The sequence below is a fragment of the Hyalella azteca genome, unplaced genomic scaffold (assembly GCF_000764305.2).
Source record: "Hyalella azteca isolate HAZT.00-mixed unplaced genomic scaffold, Hazt_2.0.2 contig3411, whole genome shotgun sequence".
In the NCBI taxonomy this organism is placed as follows: Eukaryota; Metazoa; Arthropoda; class Malacostraca; order Amphipoda; family Hyalellidae; genus Hyalella; species Hyalella azteca.
The window spans coordinates 133548-157623 of NW_025933661.1; the positions used below are offsets into that span (position 1 = coordinate 133548).

General features: G+C 37.3%; 1 protein-coding gene across 1 annotated transcript in view; it reads right to left on the reverse strand.

The window, feature by feature from the left end:
• Positions 1–21299, reverse strand: part of LOC108681752 (helicase POLQ-like) — a 25676-nt gene extending 4377 nt beyond the window's left edge. Inside the window, exons 1-17 of the mRNA XM_018170820.2 lie at positions 19462–21299; positions 19070–19273; positions 18537–18709; positions 17743–17840; positions 17302–17480; positions 16296–16417; positions 15155–15238; positions 13806–13972; positions 11704–11810; positions 11155–11267; positions 9366–9506; positions 8045–8164; positions 7664–7973; positions 6970–7148; positions 5788–6070; positions 4820–5244; positions 562–729 (exon numbers count right to left, since the gene is read on the reverse strand). Of these exons, the coding sequence (XP_018026309.1) occupies positions 562–729; positions 4820–5244; positions 5788–6070; positions 6970–7148; positions 7664–7973; positions 8045–8164; positions 9366–9506; positions 11155–11267; positions 11704–11810; positions 13806–13972; positions 15155–15238; positions 16296–16417; positions 17302–17480; positions 17743–17840; positions 18537–18709; positions 19070–19273; positions 19462–21175 (4587 nt within the window). The 5' untranslated portion in view covers positions 21176–21299. The remainder of the gene's footprint in view (positions 1–561; positions 730–4819; positions 5245–5787; positions 6071–6969; positions 7149–7663; positions 7974–8044; positions 8165–9365; positions 9507–11154; positions 11268–11703; positions 11811–13805; positions 13973–15154; positions 15239–16295; positions 16418–17301; positions 17481–17742; positions 17841–18536; positions 18710–19069; positions 19274–19461) is intronic.
• Between the last annotated feature and the right edge of the window lie 2777 nt (positions 21300–24076).

A 24076-nucleotide genomic window follows, 5' to 3' on the forward strand; every position in this document is an offset into this window, starting at 1 on the left:
AGTCACAGTACTACTTTGGTAGTGTTATTAGTCATTGTACTACTTGGGTAGTGTTGTTAGTCATTGTACTACTCGGGTAGTGTTACTAGTCACAGTACTACTTTGGTAGTGTTATTAGTCATTGTACTACTTGGGCAGTGTTGTTAGTCATTGTACTACTCGGGTAGTGTTACTAGTCACAGTACTACTTGGGTAGTGTTATTAATCATAGTACTACTTGGGTAGTGTTACTAGTCACAGTACTACTCAGGTAGTCAGAACTACTATTGCCGTACGTACCTTGGCACTAAGTACTAGTCACAGTACTCAGGTAGTCAGAACATCTAGTGCCGTACGTACCTTGGCACTAAGAACTACACAGTACTATTCAGGTAATGTAACTAGTCACACTACTAGTAACACTACCCACTAGCACGTCAGAACCACTAGTGCCGTACGTACCTTGGCACTAAGTACTAGTCACAGTACTCAGGTTGTCAGAACTACTAGTGCCGTACGTACCTTGGCACTAAGTACTAGTCACAGTACTCAGGTAGTCAGAACATCTAGTGCCGTACGTACCTTGGCACTAAGAACCACTAGTTCCGTGCTTACCTTGGCACTAAGAACTATGTGTGCGGCGGTAGCAAGGGGCAAGTGGTGTACCGCCCTCACGATGGCCTCAGGCTCGGCGTTAGCGACGCTGTGCAAGTTAGTGTAGCCTGCAGCGTACAGCAGGCGCGCCCGACCCTGTTAGTTTATAATTAATTTAAAATACGTTTAATGAATTTAATATATGCTTACTGAATTTAAAATAAGTTCAATTAATTTAAAATACTTTAATGAATTTAAAATACATTTAATAAATTTGAAATGCGTTTAATGAATTTGAAATACGTTTAATGGATTTAAAATATGTTTTAAGAATTTAAAATACGTTTATTGAATTTAAAATATGTTTAATGAATTTGAAATACATTTAATGAATTTAAAATACGTTCAATGAATTTAAAATACGTTCAATTAATTTAAAATATGTTATATATCATTGCAGATTATAATAGTTCTGCAAAAATTATTACATATTTAAATTTAAAATACGTTTATAGAATTTAAAATACGTTTATTGAATTTTAAATACGACAAATTAGGTAAAATTTTTTATAAATTTATTGATCCAACAGTTATATGCAGCAGGTATTAGTTATATCGAACGATACAACAGTTAAATGCAGCAGGTATTAGTTATATCGATCGATACAACAGTTATATGCAGCAGGTATTAGTTATATCGATCGATACAACAGTTATGAATTTAAAATACGTTTATTGAATTTAAAATATGTTTAATGAATTTAAAATACGTTTAATGAATTTAAAATACGTTTCATAAATTTAAAATACGTTTAATGAATTTGAAATACGTTTAGTGAATTTAAAATACGTTTAATGAATTTAAAATATGTTTAATTAATTTAAAATACGTTTATTGAATTTAAAATATGTTTAATGAATTTAAAATACGTTATATATCATTGCAGATTATAATAGTTCTGCAAAAATTATTACATATTTAAATTTAAAATACGTTTATTGAATTTTAAATACGACAAATTAGGTAAAATTTTTTTATAAATTTATTGATCCAACAGTTAAATGCAGCAGGTATTAGTATATTTATCGATACAACAGTTAAATGCTGCAGGTATTAGTTATATCGATTAATACAACAGTTAAATACTGCAGGTATTATTCAAATTGTACGATACAACAGTTAAATGCTGCAGGTCTTATTTATATCTAACGATACCTACAACAGTTAACTGCTGCAGGTATTATTCACCTTGAACGATACAACATTGATGACGGATTGTTGACTGGTTTGATCGCATTTCGGTGATTGGTTAGTGCCTGGGACGTCACTGAGATCAGTGATGTCACAGGCGAAGAACGAACTACATCCGCAAAAATGGGCTTCTGATGGATCAACCATATACTACTTCAACCATGGGGTCATCGGTCTCGTATTTACCGTAAGTTAGTCTCGTTGGGGTTCGGCAGTCCGTGGTCGTAATCAAGCTAACGACCAAGTGCAAATTGTCCGTTGTGAGTGTGGTTAGGTTGTGTATGTTGTTAGGTGTACACGAGTGGAGGTGGTTGTGTTTCGAATGAATCGTATGAATACAGCATAGGGAATATGAGTGAATTGTGAGAAATTCGAGTGTTTATTTTGGATTATTTTAAGGAAAGTAGCAAGACGTCTCACGCATGAGACTACAGTTTAGGGTAAGTTTAAAGACCAACGCTCCGGTTGCCGGTATATCAGCCGGTTGGTCATTAAGGCCCGTTTACACTAGTGGCAACGACATGCGCTTTGAGTCGTTTGCTGCAGTGCCTCNTCCAAAATTCGGTAGTGTGATGATCAGTCAATTGGCATTTCGTCATCCTCAGTGAGAGTGAGGCCGCAGACGGAGAAAAACTCAGACGTTCTTAGTCTGTAGGACTGGGATTGTAAAAATTGACATTCGCAAGAGGTGACGACAAAGATTTGAAAGTGGAGTGCCGTGAGGCTCGGTGCTGGCCCGCAACTCTTCCTCATTCACATCGCCGACATTGCATCGAAAAATAAATTAGCACATGCATCTACATGCAGACGATATAAGAGTGCTCATGAGGATCAAAACGACCTGACATGTGAGAGGTTACACCATTACTTTGGCATAGGACGGCTCACAAATAAAGGAGAAGAAACTTGTTCGTCATCTCGGAGTGTTAACGAGTGCTGAAGCTACGTTGGTTGCCTGCATTACGGCAATAGTTGCGAATGCGCTCAAGGCAGAAAACAGATGGCTTGGATCTGGCAAAAATTTCGAACAAAATAAACGGTGCCAATGATTACACTCTTCAGGGCCCTCTTGCTCCTCATTCTGGAGTACTGCTGCCAGCTTTAGGCGCCACTCAAGGCCGGTGCAGTGCGATAATTGGAGCAGTCAAACGAGCCTTCACGCCTAGGATCAGCGGGATGAGGAACCTGAACTACTGGGACATATTCATGCACCAGGGATTGTACTAACTGGGAAGGAGAAGGGAGAGCTGGACGACGAAAGCGGCGCATCTGCGTGGCCATGGAAGAGGACGTCCTAAACTTGACATAAAAGTCAGTTATAGTCGCGTCTTGTCGGTCAGCGTCAGGCTGTGTTGTGGGATGTTCCTTGGTTGTATTGCTTTCTTTACTATTTTTTCCTTGGTTTTGTTTTGAATTGTGTCGTTCTGTTGTTGTAGCTTTTTTTCTGCATTTGGATTGTTTGTTGGAAGTGTACGGTGATCCTCGCAGCAATTGAGTGATTTCTTGTATGTTTTTTGTGCATTGGGTGCAAGTGCGGTCTAAAGCAGCGCACTCGGAGCATGATGATGTGGTTTTGGTGCTTCAGTAAATTAGGTGATCTTCAAATTTGTAGCAGATGGGTATTCTTGTTCGAATGTGATTATGATGGGGCGATTTTTGTGTTATACAGGTAGAATCGGCAAATGAGTATTCGTTGTGTTATTACTGTATCTGTGATTATTTTTTTACGTGTGTGTAGTGTTTTATATAATGATGTCAGAAATGTGTAACCAATTTTGCTTAATGAAGATTTCGTGTTAGATTTCGGCAGTGATTTAATAAAAAGCACTAACGGTTGGGAAAGAGCTCTAGTCCGAAAGGCTTAAGAAGAATTCGGGGCACTAAAGAATAGGATCACAGAAGTTTTTATAGAGCACTACATGCACGAATATAGCTGTTGCATTCACAGAACTATCATCCAGGGATTAGATATTATTTATACCAACCATTCAAAAGTCAAATAATACAGCGTCATAGAACACCAACTGAACATGCTGTACGTTGTAGCTTCACCACTATTAAAGTATTAATGTCACTTATTGGCTTACAGGGTTTGCTTAGTTCACCACTATTGTTCCGCATTACCGTTTATATCCAACGATACACCTGTAAGATTCGTATGGCCTTGCTTTTGCCTTAGGATTAAATCAGTAAAACATTTGGCATAAACTTGATGTTTACTAACATTAAATTATTTTTATTCCGGTCGTCTCAATTACAATTCAGAGCAATGAAGTTGAACTCAAATTTTGGGAAATTCTCATAACGATCTTTATGATAACAATCAAACACAACACGTGTAGCTCCTCTTTCTGCAAACTTAGCTACACAAAAGATTTTAGAAAAATTTGAAATCAAGCACCGAAAGTCAACTTTCCTCTTTATCTACAAACAAAACTAAGCATCACTGTCAAGGGCCTAACTCCACCTATATAGGTGGGTAGAAACCACTTGGCCCGCAGTAATGCAAAAAAAAAAAAACGAAAACAATACCCCGACTCATGCTACTTTTCTCGTATTGTTACTAAACTGAGACTTTAAATTTCACCAAAACGGAGAAATTTACTTTCAAAAAGTCTCATCACGAAAACTTTGTACAGAATTAAAAAGGACTAAAAACTTGGAAAAAGGTTCAATAGAAAAATTAAGAAGTACAAAAAATATTTAGCGGATAAGTTTAGATATTCCAGTGTCACAAAAATAGTTAACGGGAAAATTTAAATTCTGATGGTGACATGTATATAATATTAGAGTTAAAGACGCATCTTGAACGTTACATAAATTCTAATGTCAGAATCTCATTTATAAATATCTGAACTGTAGATTAATATACGGGATATTACTTACAAAACTAAAAAAATATTTTAAACGGCTTTTCCGACGTCTTACCATATAAAACAAAAGGAAACAAAACCTTTACAACCCGTGAGAACAATACAACCCCCAAGTTCTTACCTGGCAGAAATGATGGACGCATGAAGCAAACGCAGAAGCAGCAGAAAGAGTGCGCTGCAAAAGTCCTCTTGGCACCTCAAACATATCGGAAACTTTCCACACATCTTCTCCGGACAGCAGACAATGAAGAATAATAGCGGCATTAAACCTTTTGACGACAAAACTCTTAAGCGCTGCAGTCATGCCCATGGCGACCTTAGAGGCTATAGCTTCGCTGACACCGATGAGTTCAGCAGTTTTGATCTCGTCGCGCTTGAGGCTGCAGAAAGCTTTATAGAAAGCCTGAGGTACCAACGGCAGGTCGTTAGCTGCACCGTAGGGCGTCACCAGGTACAGCAGGTGCAGGCGACTGTGCACAGCTAAACTGTCCCGCGCCAGCATCAGGTCTTCGTACAGACGGCTAGCTATGCTTAGTTCAACGCAACCTGAGGATAAATCAATTTTCCTGTATTTAAATTTGTATACGAATTAAGGGCACTGAATTAAAATATTGTTGAATTGTTCGAGATTCTCAAGAAATTTGTACAACGAACGACATTAGTTGGGGAATTAATGAAAATTAATAGGGTGGGAAATAAGGCAGAAGATCAATTAAACTTTGCTTATCAACAATGTTTGAACACCCTAAAAGAAAATCAGATTTAAAAACAAATACAATCATCGAAGCCCAATCCTACTTTGATCAAGGGTCATTATAACATGATTTCATCAAAACAGTGGCTGAAACTACAAAACTACAAAAAGAAAGCGCACAACCAATTTCAGATTGATATAAGGACTGACATTTCAATAGAAATTTGAACGCTTGTGTGCATATTAACATTTTTTTACTTCATTCAAGCAGTAGATGTTCGTAACAAAACTCCTTCTTTGACAAATATACATTAGCTTCTATACTCAAACAATAACAGGGACAATCAAGACTTACTCTCCACATTCAAGCACTTCAATTGGCTGCCAAGAATTACCTTTGATAGCAGCTCTGCCAAGGCGGCTAACCGCAAGCGTATGGTGAGGCAGCAACGGCGTTCGGACGCGCGAGTTGGGATCGCTGAGATCTTCAAGACAGCACTCCATTTGTGCTGAATAGCGAGAGCAGCCGCTGGATGAACTCATGTGCAGTTCCTGAGACCCATCGTCAGCATGCAGCGCCGCTGAGCTAACGGCCCCACATGAGACGGGGGAGGCGACGCTTGAGTCTTTGATGCGCAACATCCCGAAGGCGCGAAGTTTTTCTAGCACGTCTAGCACCTGCAGGGTTACTAGTTATTTATAGTTATTTATTTATTTAGTTACTACAACTAATAACATTAAAAGGAACAATATATGGCAGAAGATTTGATGCGAGTCTCTGATGCGCAACATCCCGAAGGCGCGAAGTTTTTCAAGCACGTCCAGCACCTGCAGGGTTACTAGTTATTTATACTACTAGTTACTACTACTAAAAAAAATTAAGCGGGAACAAAATATATCAGAAGATTAATTAAACTTCACTGATCAAAAACATTTGAACAGCCTAAAAGAAAATAAGATTAAAAACTTATGGAATATGCATCGCAACCCAATCCTACTTTGCTGACGATTCACTCGACGGGACCATGCACGACCGAGTAGGAAATAACACTTACTTGGGCTATATTAATATTCTTATTTGAAATTAATTGTTATTTTTTTCGAAACGGTGCATATGTAATAATTCATTTGGTATTGCTTTCCAAGACACAGTGGGTGGAAGACTCGAAAATAAGAACTCCAACGGAGCATAATGAATCAACATAATAGGCCTTGATTTCCGTCGGACAAATGTTTGAAAAACATTTTTCTTGGATTCCTAAAGACATTAACTTTAATCCAAATACTCAGTTTTGATGTTTAACTTTTGGTGAGATTCAAACAAATAAAATTACAAAAAAAACAATACCCGAAAAAATATATAGGTTAACAATAATTCGTTAATGAGCCACAAACAATACTCGAAAGATTACATAGGTTAACAAAATAATTGGTTAATGTCTTACCATTGCGCGGAGATTGACGTGTTAATGTCTTACCATTGGGTGGGGATTGATGTGTTAATGTCTTACCATTGCGTGGAGATTGACGTGTTAATGTCTTACCATTGCGTGGAGATTGACGTGTTAATGTCTTACCATTGCGCGGAGATTGACGTGACGCTGGTCAGCCTGGAGAGCCATGAGCGAGCACTGCACCAGACTCAGGACCTCAGCCAAGTTCTTCACCAGTCCCAGACCAATGGAAGAGAAGACCAGGTCTCGCAGTCCACAGCATGACGTCAGGTTAACTTCCACGCTGCTGCTCCCACTACAGCCTGAGCATTGCGACTAGGAGTTAACGGATGTCTTAATCTCGAAATTTATCTCAGCTTAATCTCGATAATTTATTTCAGCTTAATCTCGATAATTTATTTCAGCTTAATCTCAAAATTTATCACTCTAAAACTTAATCTCTCAGCGAGAGACGATGAACACAATCAATTTCTGTTCTCACTTCTGACAACGAACGTGACAACAATTCCAAACATGCCTTGCCTAACAGTTCTCAAGTTTTAATATGAATATAAAATATTTTTCATCATGGCTCGGATATCAAGATATTTGAAATATGCGAGTTCAGATTCGCAACACACACATTATATAATTCAAGAAAAAATGCATCACAATAACTCTTCGTAAAATAAATACAGAAAAAAACATTTTCAACACGAGACTTGAGTGAAAGATTAGTTGAACGAAGGTCATGATAAAAAATAGATTTTATGAACCTGCATCAAACAAGATGTCGACATTCTCACAATGGGGACAAGTCGTTAATATTTTTATTTACCTGTCATGTTCACCGTTCTGTCTGCCGCCGCTGTCGTCACACAGCACGAGGAACTTCGCTCACCAACCGTTGACGTTTGGCTGATGTTTTGGCTGGATTTTCCAGAACTGTTAACATATTTGCTCACAGCTCCAGAAGATGATTTCCTTACAGCATCGTCCGACATGACGACATCGTCAGCCTTGACAGCGTTATCAGCCTTGACTGCATTCTCAGCTTTGGCCGCATTATCAGCCTTGACAGCGTTATCAGCCTTGACAGCCCGAATGTTCTTGTCATGGCCAGACCTCTTGGCAACAGACTGAAGGATGTTGCGTTATCAGCCTTGACAGCCCGAATGTTCTTGTCATGGCCAGACCTCTTGGCAACAGACTGAAGGATGTTGCTGAGGACTTTAGGAGGGCATGCCGTGGCGTGACTGTAGGGCGTAGTGCAGGCGTCGGCAGCGTCGCAGAGGCGGGAGAAGCACGTCTCGACTGGACCGCGCACCAGGTCTGGGATCTGAACAAACAAAGCCTTGCTCAACAAACTTGAACACAATACGATATATTACGCAATATATTTTTTTAAGCGTTATAATAAATGTAAAAAGATTAATATGGTAAAAGTAAATACAACCGTACAAAAACTCAACGGAAAAATGCACAACAACCTAGAACGCAATACGAAAAATTACGCAATATATTTTTTAATGCGTTATAATAAATTTTAAAAAATAAATACGGTAAAAGTAAATACAACCGTACAAAAACTAACGAAAAAAATGCACAGTAAGAAAATATTTCGCCGTGTACCAGGTCTGGGATCTGAACAAACAAGACTCGATCAAGAATCTCGAACGCAATACGATAATAAGAATTAGGCAGCAAAAACAGCATGTATAATTTTTTGATTTCTTGAAACAATTCTAGTTCCCCCATACCCAAGTTCGAACACAATGAAAAAATTCTTAATAGGCAAGTAAGTCAACGTGGATAATTTTTTTTGTTCTTCAAAAGTATTAAAGAATGGCTCTCAAGAAGCATTGATTTGAATCCTCTCGACTTTTCGGTGTGGGCTATTTTAGAGAGTAGGGTCTGCAGAACACCTCAAGATTCTTTGGATAGTTTGAAGTCTAAATTGACACGAGAATGGGACTTGAACCCTCAAGAAATGCTGCGTGTCTCCTGTGAAGCTTTCCGCGTAGATTGGAGGCCGTCATTAAAAATAAGGGTGGTCATATTGAATAAATATGTCGGAGAATTGTTTAGGTAACTCTTGGCTACTAGCTCATCCAATAAAAAAAACAATGCAGCTCTTTGTTTCATTGAGAAATAACAAAAAAACATGCGTTGCCATAAATATGACGGATCCTGTAGAACTAAGTGACCGAGAACTAGAACTAAGTGACCTAGAACGAACTAGTTCGTTGCAGTACGTCGTAGGCAAGTGCAGTATCAGTAGCCGACAAAATATATGTCATGAGAAACAAGTAATTAATTTTAGCCGAGTTGTAATAGGCAAGGCAAAATCTCACAGTTGGACGAAATCCTTTATTATTTAATGCTTTACTTGAAATCATCATTTAAGGATGTTAATAATTTGATAATATATTGCCGAGACACAGTTTAGTTATTCGTAACCATTTCAACAACACGTCACTGACAACACTCAGGGCCTGACTACGACAACAACACGTCACTGATGACACTAATAAACTAACCATGGCCACGTCCTTCTGCTGTATGACGAGGAAACTCTCGCCCTCGCTGTCGAGCCCCGCGCGGCCGGCCCGCCCCACCATCTGCATGTAGCGACTGCGCGTCAACCTCTCGCGTCCAGTGTACGGCGACCTCAGGATAACCTGCTCGATCGGAACCAGTGCCCATACTTAGTATAGTATATACTAAGTAGTATACCCAATAGCCAATAAGTATAGGCCTAGGGACCTATACTTTCAAAAAAAAGTTAAGAGATCATAAGTTCATCAGCCAATAAGTATAGGCCTAAGGGCCTATACTTTCAGAAAAAGTTAAGAGATCGTAAGTTCATCAGCCTATAAGTATAGGCCTAGGGGCCTTTACTTTCAAAAAAAGTTAAGAAATCGTAAGTTCACCAGCCTATAAGTATAGGCCTAGGGGCCTATACTTTCAGAAAAAGTTAAGAAATCGCAAGTTCATCAGCCAATAAGTATAGGCCTAGGGGCCTATACTTAAAAAAAAAGTTCAAAAAAAAAAGAGATCGTATGTTCATCAGCCAATCATTGACGGACGGCCTTTCAAGCAAACCCCAACAATCATAGACAAGAAAACAGAGTGTAAGTACTTACGTTCTCGTAGCGAATTTTTAAAGTATGGCCCCAAGCGTCAACGAATTCAATTTACACCCGAAATTTGTCGGTATTTGCCCTTCGAAATAATTTAATTTAGCCTGCAACAACAACTTTTTCTCGAGATCTTACTCTAATGGCACAAAACCACCACATGCACATTCTAATCTCTAACTTTTTCGCTGCTTTTCTCCAATCTTCTTGCGGAACTGATATCATGTTTGAATTACAGGTGTGAGCTACATCTTAAAGATCATCAAGTCAGGAAATTAAAGCAGACTCTCGCACAAGTTGTGTTGGGGAATTTCGAGCCTGGTTTTTCTTCATGAGACGCCACTCTCCTTTAAGCGTCTACTTTAACTCGGCCTAACGATATGGCATCTCGTCGGGATTCCAGTTTACCGCGATAACGGGATCTTGTTACTTTAGCCACAGACGACAATTGTGGCAGCATTCACTTAAGGAAGTTGGCAGTATTAAATAAGAGAATTTATTATCCTCTATGATCTCATTAAAGATAGATGATAAATTTTCGTTCTACTCCGAGCTGTAGTCATTCTATACATCCTCCATAATATTCAGATTGTTTAAGAGCAAATTTACGTAATCAGATGCATGCCCTAGCATACAGGAAGATTTGAGACCATAGCAAGACGACGTGTCTTTACAGTTACTTGTCCTATATTTGATTAAAAAAAACGTATCCATGTATACAATAACAGGCATATAAAGTTAAACCGTCGTGTTCAGCAGTAAAAAGCTCGAGACTGAAAAAAATAATCCATACAAAAATGATAATTCTACCAAACCACTCAACAAATGAAACGATAAAATGAAATACTGATATACAAAACTAATAAACTATTTAAATACAAAACTAATAAACTATTTAAATACAAAACTAATAAACTACCGTACTGAAATACAAAACTAATGAACCGTTATAAAAATATAACTCAGTACTCACTGCAGTGAGTGGCAGAGAACGCATTTTCTCGTCGACGAAAACGTGATGTCACGGACGGACAGACAGACAGACGGACGGACGGACGGACGGACGAACGGAAGGACGGACGGACGGACATGGCGAGCACAATAGTGCATTTTTTCCATAAATGAGAAAATGAGCTAAAAACGTAATTATTAAGCAGCAATTGATTATGAAGCAATGTAAGCAACTGACCCGCCGTGCTGGCAGGTTGACCCCGGCAGCGAGCGTTGAGGTGCACGTGATGACGCACAGCGTGCCTGAGAGGTAGCCTTCCTCCACCAGCTTACGCTCTCCCTCTGTCAGACCTGAGGGGACGTGAGGGCATGAGGGGACGTGAGGGCATGAGGGGACGTGAGGGCATGAGGGGACGTGAGGGCATGAGGGGACGTGAGAGCATGAGGGGACGTGAGGGACACGTGAACATGAGGGCATGAGGGGACGTGAGGGCATGAGGAACATGAGGGAATGAGGAACATGAGGGTACATGAGGGCATGAGGTGACATGACAACATGAGAGAACATGACACCGTTGTCATCTCATTCATTTTACAGAAGCGACATGAAATGTTATACATGAAATAATTTGAACTACCGTAATGTCAAGTATTTGATGAGGCGATATCATATCTGATAATTCATCAGATATGATGTCATCAGAATTATGATAATAATTATCTTATCTGATAATTCACTCAGATAATTTCTTCACAGAACCATTGAGAGGACCAACTGATCGCTCACCGGAGTGGTGGTAAGCGACGCCATAAGGCAACGTCTGCCGCAGCACCGGACACACGCTGCCTCCTCCCTCCTTAGCTACGGCCAGGAACAGTCCTTCTTTGGCACTCCTGAACACAAAAATTGACTTAAGCGAAAATTTCATTATATTATTTGATATATTACTAAAGTTACATGCCTAGTGATGTATTACTAAAGTTACATGCCTAAATGCAATGGTCTCATTAATTTATCTTCATCAGATATGGCACTGAAAAAAGGAGAAATGTGATGCAGAAGGACAGAATTAGAATTCGCACTCGGGAATTGACTGATCTCTGGAGTGTTCCATAGTTAAGTTGGGAAATTAAACTTAGATAAGCTCGGATAAAAACGAGAAATTTATATAATAGGTTAACTGTCACAGCCTTTTGAGCTTACAAAGTCAAAAGATTCAGACTTCAGGCAACGTTCATCTGAATAAAATCTGTTATGTTATAAGAAGCTGCCTGTTGAGCAGGGTTGGCGATTTTTTTGCTTTTTTTTTAAATCAAAAAAATCAAAAATCAATGATTTTTTTTATTTATTCCAGGGTTGGCGATTTTTTTTTATTTTTTTTTAAATCAAAAATCAATGATTTTTTTGATTTTTCATGATTTTTTTTATTTATTTGATTTTTTTGATTTTTTAATTTTTTTGTCATTTTGAAGTGGTATTTTTTATGTTGCAATTAGCCTAACTAACAATAACAGTATATGGATCATAATGGATGGCTAAAAAGGGCACTTATTGCCTTCAATAATGGCCAACAGGCCAAGGTAGTGTTTACCACTTAGGGATTTTTGGGTAAACAATTATTGGTAAGTCTAGTCATTAGCTTTGTAAAGTTTGTATGGAGCAAGGTAATGAGCTAAATATTGACCATTTAACTGGCTTCAATATACAAAAACACTTCAGGAATGCAGATCTTCTAAACACTGAAGAGTCACATAACAGATAGGTTGCTGATAGCACAGTGCACAGCACTATCAATAGATCTACCAGTTTTATGTCCTATAAATCTACCAGACTCTACCCTCTATATACACTGACCAGTAGTGACTGAGTGACAGACTGCACTGTTCCCATTTAACTCAGACCAATAAACCAATACTAAACATAAACTGAACGATAACCAAACAAACCTCATACGACTTGAAACGAGACTTAAGTTATGAGAAAAGCTAACACTGTTTGAAATAAACATGTGCACAAATCAAATATTTTATATCCATTCACTGCATTTAATTATTTTTATAAATAGTCTTATAATTGTAATTGTTTTGTTTCTAGTTTTAAATTCACATATTTAAAGATTGAAATTAAATATTTCAATTAGAATACTCGTATTAGGGTGGGAAATCTTTTTAATTGCCTAAAAGGTCAGTACAATCTCAACCTCTCAATATACAGGGTGGGGCAGAGCCAATTTGCGCAGTTTTGAGGTAAAATAAAAGAGTAATGGAGGTACATAAAGAAGAAAGTTTATTATCCTAGAGGTTAGCATAACATACCATTTAGAAAACTTATGTTTTGAAAACAATATCTGGAAGATGAGGGCCGTTAGCTGCAACACAATGTTGGAGTCGTTCTCAAAGGAGGGAGTAACCCTAACAGTGAATTCCAATTGCTATGCTGCAATGTTGCAAAATTTCTTGCAGCCCATGATGGAAAACATTGTTGAAAATGAAGCATTGGGAAACGTGTGGTTTCAGCAGGATGGGGCTACATCTCACACATTCCGAATGTCACTCAAAGTTTTGAAATGCATGTTCCCAGACTCTGAGGGGAAATGTAGTACAGGTCACCTGTTGAGCTTGCAAACCTAAAAAATAGCACTACGAGTGCGTTTATTTTGTAATGACGTCAATAGGACATGAGGCTTCGATGTTATAGAGACGATCCGTTGAGCTTGCAGAGCTAAAAAATTCGTACTTTGGGTGCGTTTATTTTGTAATGACGTCAAAAGAACTTAAGGCTTTAGAGACGACCTGTTGAGCTTGCAAAACTAAAAAAATAGCACTTCGAGTGCGTTTATATTGTAATGACGTCAATAGGACATGAGGCTTTAATGTTATAGAGACGACCTGTTGAGCTTGGTAAGGGCGTGAGGCAGGAGGGTACAGAGGAGTTTAGCAAGGCTCTCGCAGTTGCGTCGCGTGGGGCAGAAGACGAGCACAGCGTGGTCAGGGATCACTTCTCGCACCAGGCCTGCGATGCAGTCCTGGTCACGCGCCCGCTCCGATGAACTGTACTGAAACAGCAACCACAATTACATATACAAATATTTTATAAGTATTTACAACCTATTCATAAGATAAAAAACTATTTCTATGAATATAAATAGTGAATAAGTTAATGGAATAATACTATGAGTTATTAGTCCTGGTCACGCGCGTGCTCTGCTGAACTGTACTGCAGCAGCAACAACAATTACATATACAAATAATTTTATAAATATTTACAACCTGTGCATAAGATTAAAAATTATTTCTATGAATATAAAGTGTATAAGTTTATGGAATAATACCTACTAAGAGTTATTAGTCATGGTACAGTACCGTGCACACTCCACTGAACTATACGGAAGGAGGCACCACAATTACGTATATATATTTATGAATATATTTTATAAATATTTACAACCTATGCATAAAATAAAAAACTATTTTAATAAGTATAAATAGTGTATAAGTTAATGGAATGATACTAGGAGACTAGAGTTATTAGTCATGGTCCCGTGCACACTGCACTGAACTGTACTGAAGCAGGCACCACAATTACATACACATAGCATGTTTAAAAATTAACACAAACCAGTGTAAATAAAGAAAACTGATTCCATGAACACAAATTGAACATATTTACAAAATTAAACTCAATTAAATGAAAAAACATCCAAATCAAAACAAGGTAAAATTATTCGTTCTACTCCGGAAATTATGACAACACGTCATTGTATAGAACCACGTTATCATTCAGAAAATTAGTTTCTAAAGAATAATAACTAATAAGGCCAAATTGACTGTTTTCAATGAGCTGACTTAACAATACCATTGAACGTATGGCCAGTCTAACAATATTTGAGAACTTGTTAAATTTAAAAGATTGTAGTTATAAATTCAAAGTCTGACTAAATGTATATATAAGGTTATGGTGCGAATACTTTCATGAACATTAATAACAAATAAATACATTTGATTTATTGGCAACGTAAGTCACCATCCCGGTGCCGCAGCGTTCCTTTGCAGAAATGAAGTTGAATGAAATTAAATTATTTCGAATGAATTTTTTTCAAATAAAGCACAAATGAAATGAAATTATTCTTCAAGCAAATTATAATAAATTAGTTAATCATCCTGAATTGCTCTGAAAAGCAACAAAATAACTTATGATGAAATAACGGAAACAAAAGGCAAGGCAAGAATAAACTCACTCCATAGTCAACAGTTCTGTGGTTGAAGAGAAGTTCTTCATCAGTGAGAGCAGCAGGGTTGATCTCAGATATCGTGTCGTTTAGCTGTGGAGGGAGAAAACTCAACAGATTTTCCAACATAAAACTTTCTTAGGAATCAATTAGTAACACACGAAACATATGATAACAAAGAAATTGTTCATAATTTCCTTTTTGATGAAAAAAATTTATTTGCGATGAGGAAAATATCAATCGTATAATGATAAGTTTGATTTTACCAGACATTCCAGGATACAATGGGGCGGTAATACACTTAAAAATTCACATAAAATACACATTTGTACTCCTAATGGGCGCTATTCCATCAAAAGAAATATGAACAAATAAACATCATAAGCAATTCCGTATAAGTTTGGAAAAATCAGTAATTAGACTAAACAATTCAACATTCATTGTAACTACAATTAAAACGTTTGCTGCCACTTCCCAGCATTCTGTTATTATTCAGCATTTTATATCTATTATTACTCAAGCTCAAAAAAATAACTAAAACGCTATTGATTAATGTAAAAAATGTCCATAATTTGTAAAACGTATTAACCCTTCAGCAACCAGCTATTTTGCGAGTGCAAAATACTACATTGCATCAATACCACATTGCTGAAAATTTTCATTGAAAAAAATCTGACATGTGGAAAAAACTTCCACCTGAAAATAAAGCTATATATTTGTCCAATTGAACGAATGAACTTTGAATACAAACCAAAAACGCCCTCATGAAAGGCGACAGATATGTACAGCTAGACACTAAAGGGTTAAGGGTAACATTAATAATGAAAAAAAACTGTATTTTCATCTGCATAGGTGGCCAGACTCGGATTAATCCGTTCAAAATCATTATAGGCGCCAGGTTCAATGAACTGAAATGAGCCTTAAATCATTAGTACTTACCAACAGCAAAAAGTTAAATCAAATAAGATGTAAGTTATTTACATTACTGCCTTAACAACTGCGAGAAGTTAAATCAAATGAGATGTAAGTTAAATTATTACTGCCTCAACAACTGCGAGAAGTTAAATCAAATGAGATGTTAGTTAGATCTTTACTGCCTTAACAACTGAGTAAAATTAAATTAATTATGATTTTTTTTAATATGTAGTACCTTAACAAACTGCCTGAGTTTGACAGGCCTGAAGTTGCCGGTGTAGAGCTCAGCTCCCAGGAACTGGCCGAGCTGATCAAGGTTGCTCAGCGTCGCGCTCATGGCCACGATCTGGATGTGGTCTGCAAATAACATGTTTGTACAGCGAGGGACATAATACCAAGCATTTGAGACGTTTCTATTCTCTAATTCAATACATTTTAGTTCGGTAAGTCAAGGAAAAAGCAGCTATATCAATTTTCTGAGGAAAAGCTGCATAAATAAAGAAGATGCTATAACAAGAGATGTTTTTGAAATTTGCAACTTACGAGGATGGATCGATCACGAATACCGGAACTCCCATTACTACCTTCACTGTCCCAATTCATAACTAAACATGAATGTCAGGCTGTCTACCGAAACTCCCTTACTTGTGTTAGCACTTACTGCGTCACTTCCGTGACGTCACTATAGCATGCCTATATAAGCTCTTCGAGCAGACCTTCAGTCAGTCTTAGGCAGCAATAACATGTTTGTACAGCGAGGGACATAATACCAAACATTTGAGACGTTTCTATTCTCTAATTCAATACATTTTACTTCGGTAAATCAAGGAAAAACAGCTATATCAATTACTGGAGAAAAAGCATCATCGATAAAGAAGATGTAGAAAGTTTTTGAACTTTGCAACTTACGAAGATGGGTCGATCACGAATAGTTGAACTACCATTACTAGGTACCTTTCACAGTCTCAATACGTAACTAAACACAAACATAATTAGTAAACTATTCATTTCTCAAAAACCCAAACATTCTCGCATGATTACATACCAGCGCAGTGCCTGATCTTGGTGATGATGCTCTCAAGGAGCGCCCCATCAACTTACCAGAATGGATCGATCACGAATACCTAAACTACCATTACTACATTACTACCCTTCACAGTCCCAATTCGTAACTAAACACAAATATAGTAAGCACCCTAGTCGTTTCCCCAAAACCCAAGCATGCTCGCATGATTACATACCAGCGCAGTGCCTGATCTTGGTGATGATGCTCTCAAGGAGCGCCCCACGACCACCAGCCTCCCCCAACATGTGTGCCTCGTCCACCACCAGCAGCCCCACCTCCCCAGTGCGCCCTTCTTCAAGGAAGCTGTTGATCAGGCCGTTCGCTTTCTCCGTCGTCGCGATGAAGGCTACGCTCCTGCAGGAACAAGTACTAATGAACGAACTGTTGCTAATGAAGGAACTGGTGAGCTGTGCACTGCTAGTGATATATAACAACTGGGACTGTGGTCAAGTGGTGAAGGGTTGTAGATAACAACATGAGCTGGATTTTTGCATTAAATTTTTTCCATTGAAAATACTCAGTTCTTCACAATAATTCCTTTATTTAAGAACAAGTGATACTATGTTATACTCTGTGATCAAATAAAATAAAGACTAATATAATACGCAAGATATACTTGCGGGTCCTTTTCTTCGGAGGGAAGCTGCCTCTGCTGCCAGCATATTCCTCCAGGAGGAAATCAAGGGCAACTGCCAGAGGAGCTAAACCTCGAACCTGTTTCAAGGAAGGATAATGAAATTCATTAAATATATATATAATATACAAATATTTTATGCGAGAATATATATATGCTAGCAGCCTAAGATGGCATTGAGTTAAGATAGTTCATCTCCAGCATTTGAGAATAGACTTATACTGCAATTTTATTAAAGTAGTCAAGGAGGCCTTCAAAACTTGAAATGCTAAACCTGAAGTCTAATCAGAGATCAATGCTAATATGGGTAAAAACAATGTAAATAATTAACCTAACTTTACCATGAGAATTAAAAACAGGAAATTAATTGTAGTTATAGGAAATGGGATAAGGAGAAATGAAACAAGGTAAAACTACAACATAGATAACAGGATTAGGAGGAATAGCATCAGAGAAAATTGGAATTAATGGAAAATGAATTAGGAAGAAAAGCATTTTTCAATATTCTGGAATTATTATCCACTAGCAGCAATTTGATCAATAAAATCATTACTAACAATAATAAAATGGTGATAGTCCATCAGAATGAGAGTTCCATGCTTGGTCAATTAGAAATTAGAAAAATTAAAAAAAAATTTGTTCAGAATACCTAATTACAATCTACAAAAGAGCTTCAAGACCACAGCCTGTGGAAATTACACATTTTTCAGTCAATGCTTACACAAAAGGCATATTTGATCAATTATCACAGAAATGCATTAGTTAAATTATCAGACCTTTTCCTGCACAATAGCAACATAAGGCAGCAGGAAGATGGCATGTTTTTTGCGGACAAGCAGCGCCCGCAACATGAGCATTTCAGCAACCAAAGTCTTGCCTCCACTCGTTGGCAGGGAGACGAGCAAATTATTGCCACGCAGGCCCTTATTGATGCACTCAGACTGCCAATCTGCAAGCATACATGGTATACAATTTGATGGCCACACACATTGTCAATAATTTTGTTTTAATCACTGAATAGGCTAATTTAAATTAAATTGCTAATTTAGGATTTTAACATTTATGGCACCCATTATATTAATTATCAATAAAAAATGGAGCAGCATTTATTATATTAATTCCATTCAATTTTTTTTTCAGGCATAAAAATGAAAAGACTGTAAAATGTTATATATGGTAAGCAATATAAGATGTTGATCTTGATACAATATCATATGGCATTTTGCATGATTTACAGCAGAAGCATTGCAAAGTGCTGCATATAGGGATAGACAACTAATCTAGTATTATAAATTAAATGTAAGCCCACCATAGAGCCCATTGATGCCCCTGTGCTTGTGTAAAAGTTCCAGCACAGTAGATGGGAGCCCAAAGAAAGGGCCGAGCTCGTGACCAACGGCAGCTCCAGCAACAGCTGCCTCCTTTGCCTGCAGGACTGCAGCAGACACAGCACTTGTGCGCAGCACGGTGCTGGTGTTCAAGGTGGTTGAGAGCTGAGTGTTGCACCCACTACCTATTTGAAATGAACCAAAAATATACATACAACACATCTCCAAAAATATGGGGTGTATGACACAAAAATGTATCTTTATTCCAGAATAAAGTAGGTACCTATACAATTAAATGACAGGAATCATGAGTAAACATTGTTGTCTTTAGTATAAAGTTTACTTTACTCAGCCTGCATCTGGTACAACATACCTGCAGTTCTTTGGGTGCTCGTGCAAACTGCACCATGCATTCTCTGTAGTAGATTCTGAGATTCCAGAGTGCTGCTGTCACTGCCAATGGTACTGGCCATAGATAAATTGCCTCCATCTGGTGACTTGACAAGTGAGCAATTGTTCCCCTTGGGAGAAGAATTTTTATTGTTTGTTTGTGCAGGAGGTGAACAAATTGACGTTTCATGTTGCCTTTTGTAGCAAGTTCTTTGCTGTTGAGCAATTCCTTTCCCTGATGAAGACTTGTCTTCTCCTATGTGTGAAGTAGTCTTGCTTGGAGGCAAACCACAATTATAAATAATGTTTTTCTCAATGTTAGTTCCTTCATTTCCTTTTATATTGTATTGAACATCATTGTTATTGATCAGTTTTGTGCTACAAGGTTCAGGATTACTTGCCAACACTTCCCTCTTTACAGTTGGCAGACCACTCATGGTCTCTCTAGCGCTTAGATTACTATTTTTTCCTGCAGTATTTAATGATGGCACTTTCAGATCACTCTTCTCTGTCACAAGATTCTCAACAATAAGTTTCTCATCAATTTCGTCCCAATCAGCTTCAGCAAATATGTCAGGGGAAAAACTTCTATCACTTTTTTGGTATAGTTTTTCTGATTTAATTTCATCATCTAAGTTAAAAGATTCGTCAAATGCTTGGATCAAATCTGGGTCTTGTAAAAGAGCAGACATATATTCCTCTGGTGTTAAATGGCACTGATCATTACTCAAATTCAATTCAGCACATTCAGTTCCTGGTTTTCGTAGCACTTCAGAAGATTTTTCAATATATACATCCTTTTTTAGAGTAGAGATGATTACATTTTCATTTTTAACACTTATTCCACTTGTAGCATTGGTAAATTGATCTGATAATCTCATTGGGTTTTTAACATTACTATCTGAACAATTATTACTTGGCACAAAAGGTTTTCTCCTAACTTTAATTTGAAATCGATCAGGAGACGTGTAAGTTTCATTAATCATAAGAGTATTTTCCTCAATGCCAGTTGACATGTTGATGAAAGGTGCAGCCAATTTACTTTCAGAGCATTTTTGTCCATCCACACATTTTATTGATTCTGATCTTTCATCAAGTGATATTTTAAATGAATTAGGGTTTATAATGTTTTCTTCATTACTAATGCCACTAGAGATATTTTGCTCTAAAGGTCCCATGATATGGTCAATATCAGACAACATCAAAGAGTCATCTAAAGCAGAGCACAATGAAGGATTTTTGTTGCATGCACTTCTTTTGGTAGCAGGAAATTTATCAACATTTGGTGTAAAAGAACGTTTTTGCTTTTTTCTTCTCTGAGGCGTAGAATGGATTCTTCCAGTTGATTTAACATCTGATTTTAATAATGTTTGATCCATCCTTGATCCTGATGCAATGTTTCCCAGAGGGGTTTCAAGAGAATTCAATATTGTAATCTTGTTGCATGTTGAAATGCATCTGGTGCAAATTGAATTTTGAACTCCTTTGTCAGTAGGAGCTTGGAAATTTTTCAATTGAGAAGTGATTTTGTCATCAGAACTATGTTCTGAACTTTCTACTTCATATATTTTCTGGTTGTAGGGACACTTTATTCCAAAAGCATAAGATGACCCAGAAGGTGAGTCTAAGAGTTGTTTGCGCTTGTGATGACGGCCTCTGGCTGAGCGAAAGACTGGTGAAGTAGAACCATTCCTCATTCTTCTTCACTTGTACACAGTACTGGTGGTTACTTGCACATAAAAATTTCTGAAGCTTTTTTCACAGAGTCAAATGACTGTGTTTAGCATCTATGATAGCTTGAATAATCATTACCCTTCAACAATCAACTGAGAAGAAGGGAAGAATGGCAAATAGAGTAATCAGTGGAACAATAAATTCAAACCATGGATGCAAATAGCTAGTAAAAAATGTATCCCATCAGAAAGCACACATAAAACTATCAAAATTCAACATTCTATCCATGATACTAGGAAAAATATGTCATTGTATAGGCATTTATTAACTTTGAATATCAAAGGTGTAATTTAAGTAGTACCAGTACAAGTATTATTAATTTATTAAGGGTATTATTATTTATCATTATCATTATTTATCATTAACCTATAATTTTCCCACAATTTTCTCATCATTTTCCCACCTTTTTCCATTATTTTAGCATCACTTTCCCATCCTTTTCCTATCTTCTCTTTTCTTTTTTCAATCATTTTTCTTTGTCATTTTATAATCATATTTAGATCATTCTCACATTATTTACCCATCATTTACCTATCATATATGGTATACCTAATTAATAAATCAATGAACCCACCTGAATCATTCCTTCATTCATCGTTATTTAATCATTATTCATTCATTCACCATTCATCTGTCATTTATTTATTAAATTGGAATTTATTCTGTTCAATTCAGCCTTTTGATGAATTTTTACCATTCATATCTATCAGCCACTCCCATTTCCTTCACCCACCTGCAGTCAAAGTCTCAACCAAAATGTTTTATTTTTGTTAGAATAGACTACAACTAGAGCTTTCTACTGGTGCTAAAATCTTTTAAATTGGCTCATAGGAAACCTAGTAATGATAGTTTAGAAAAGTGCCAAATAATAAGCCATTTTGGAGACATACGGTACTGTAATTAAAAAATATTACCACTCATTACCCAGTGTAGTGAGTGACAGAGAGCTCATTTTCTCATCCATCCATGGAGTCACTGACAGAAGTAAGGACAGACGGACGGATGGGCAGACATGACAAGCACAATAGCCCTTTTTTTCCATCCATAAATTAGAAAATGCGCTAACAAATGAAACAAATCATAACTCTCTTTTTATTTATATTCCTAAAGCAATTCTCCAAAAATATTTTTTCTTTTCAGCTGTATAATTTTCATTAAGATCATGAGGAAAATTTTTTTTACAGGTATGCCTTGCAGAGTTGCAGTGAGAGGTTCACTTCCATAGTTTTAATTTTTTCACTTTGTAACTGGTATATTCAATGGATATTCCTGGGAGAATGAGAAATTTGCAAATTGCATTTGTGAGTGGCTTGCACTTGTTGAAACTTGAATGCAAGATGCTATATATTAAATAGACTAATAGAGTTGACGTTTGGTAATTTTGGTAATAGAGTATTTAAAACTAAGTGAGCAGTTCCGAGTAAGAGTAAGGCGTGACCTCAGTATTTCAGGGAACTGAGGGAAGGCTTGCATTTGATTACAAACAAAACTTACGAATCAGAGAAGCAGTGAGTTGAGGAGTAAAGAAACCTATGAGTGCAGAGCTGGTTAGAAAAAATTAAACCATTAATGTGTTGTCTGTGAGGTTTGTTGCATATAAAGAATCCAATTTACACAGGCTAAAAGTCTAAAGGTATATCTCATTATTNTAACAAAAAACGCTCAAAACCGTCCCGAGTAGCCCCGGTTGACGGTATCACTACTATAACTATCGTTAAACTATGTCTATGAGACCTTACTCAGACCTACTGACCTAACCAGCAAGGCAGTTGGAATCTCTCATTGTGTTGATCTACGTAACCTAACTTCAGCTAAAAAAAAAAGTAAATACAAAAATTCTGCAATAATGATAACTTCAGCAGAGCAGACTGGCGACTGCTAACTGCCTGGACCCCAGGGTGCAGATGGTGGATGCAGTGTTGCCAATATATGGGTTTTTAAGCCCAAAGCGTCGCCAACCATTTTCAAGATGTGTCGCTAGGTAGTTTTCAATGAAAAGCCATTTACGCTGAGTAATCAAAAACTATTTACAAGCCACGAACTTATTTACAAGGTTGTATGCACACGTTATCCCAAATAACTAAATTTACCCTAATAACAGTCCAATTGTACAGCATCAGCAAGTGTCAACTGAACATGTGATAATGCAGTCTGACCGGTCTAGTGTGACCACAATTATGCAGCTGTAAACTTGTTTACATTTTTTTTGGTGGGAACTCATCGCAAGTGATTTCTGGACAAGCTTCACTGTATCCTGATCCATCCATCGTACCGGAAACCTTACTTTTTTTCTAAATAGTTGGCCAAAGACTGATAAATATATTAAATGCAAGAATTTCAATCTAAATGTGTCGGCAAGATCTTCTGAATACGTAAATTTTGCTACAGAAGCGTCGCCAAAGATCTTGCAATATTCATCCACTCTCTGCACAGTGGCCTGGACCTGCCATTGCCAGAACCACGATAAAACTGAAGAAAAAACTTAAAAAGGAAATTGTGTTATAATCAGTTTACAAAGAATCAAACTTGAAAAAATTATTAGGTACTATGAGCAAATGCAAATGCTTCAAAAAAACAAATTCGCCAGTTTTAGAGAGCTCAAATGTCACACATGCTTGGCGGCCAGCGCTTCTTGCTTACGCCGTAAAATATTTACCGTAAATGGCTAAATCAGTAAATGCATGCGACGGTGCGTGCTTTGTTCACTTGTTGAAGCCTTGAAGGCAGAAGGTGAAAAAATGACCTCAGTCCTCTTAGTCTCTTACNAGACTGTCTATGAGGGATGAGGCTATGAGCAAATGCAAATGCTTCAAAAAAACAAATTCGCCAGTTTTAGAGAGCTCAAATGTCACACATGCTTGGCG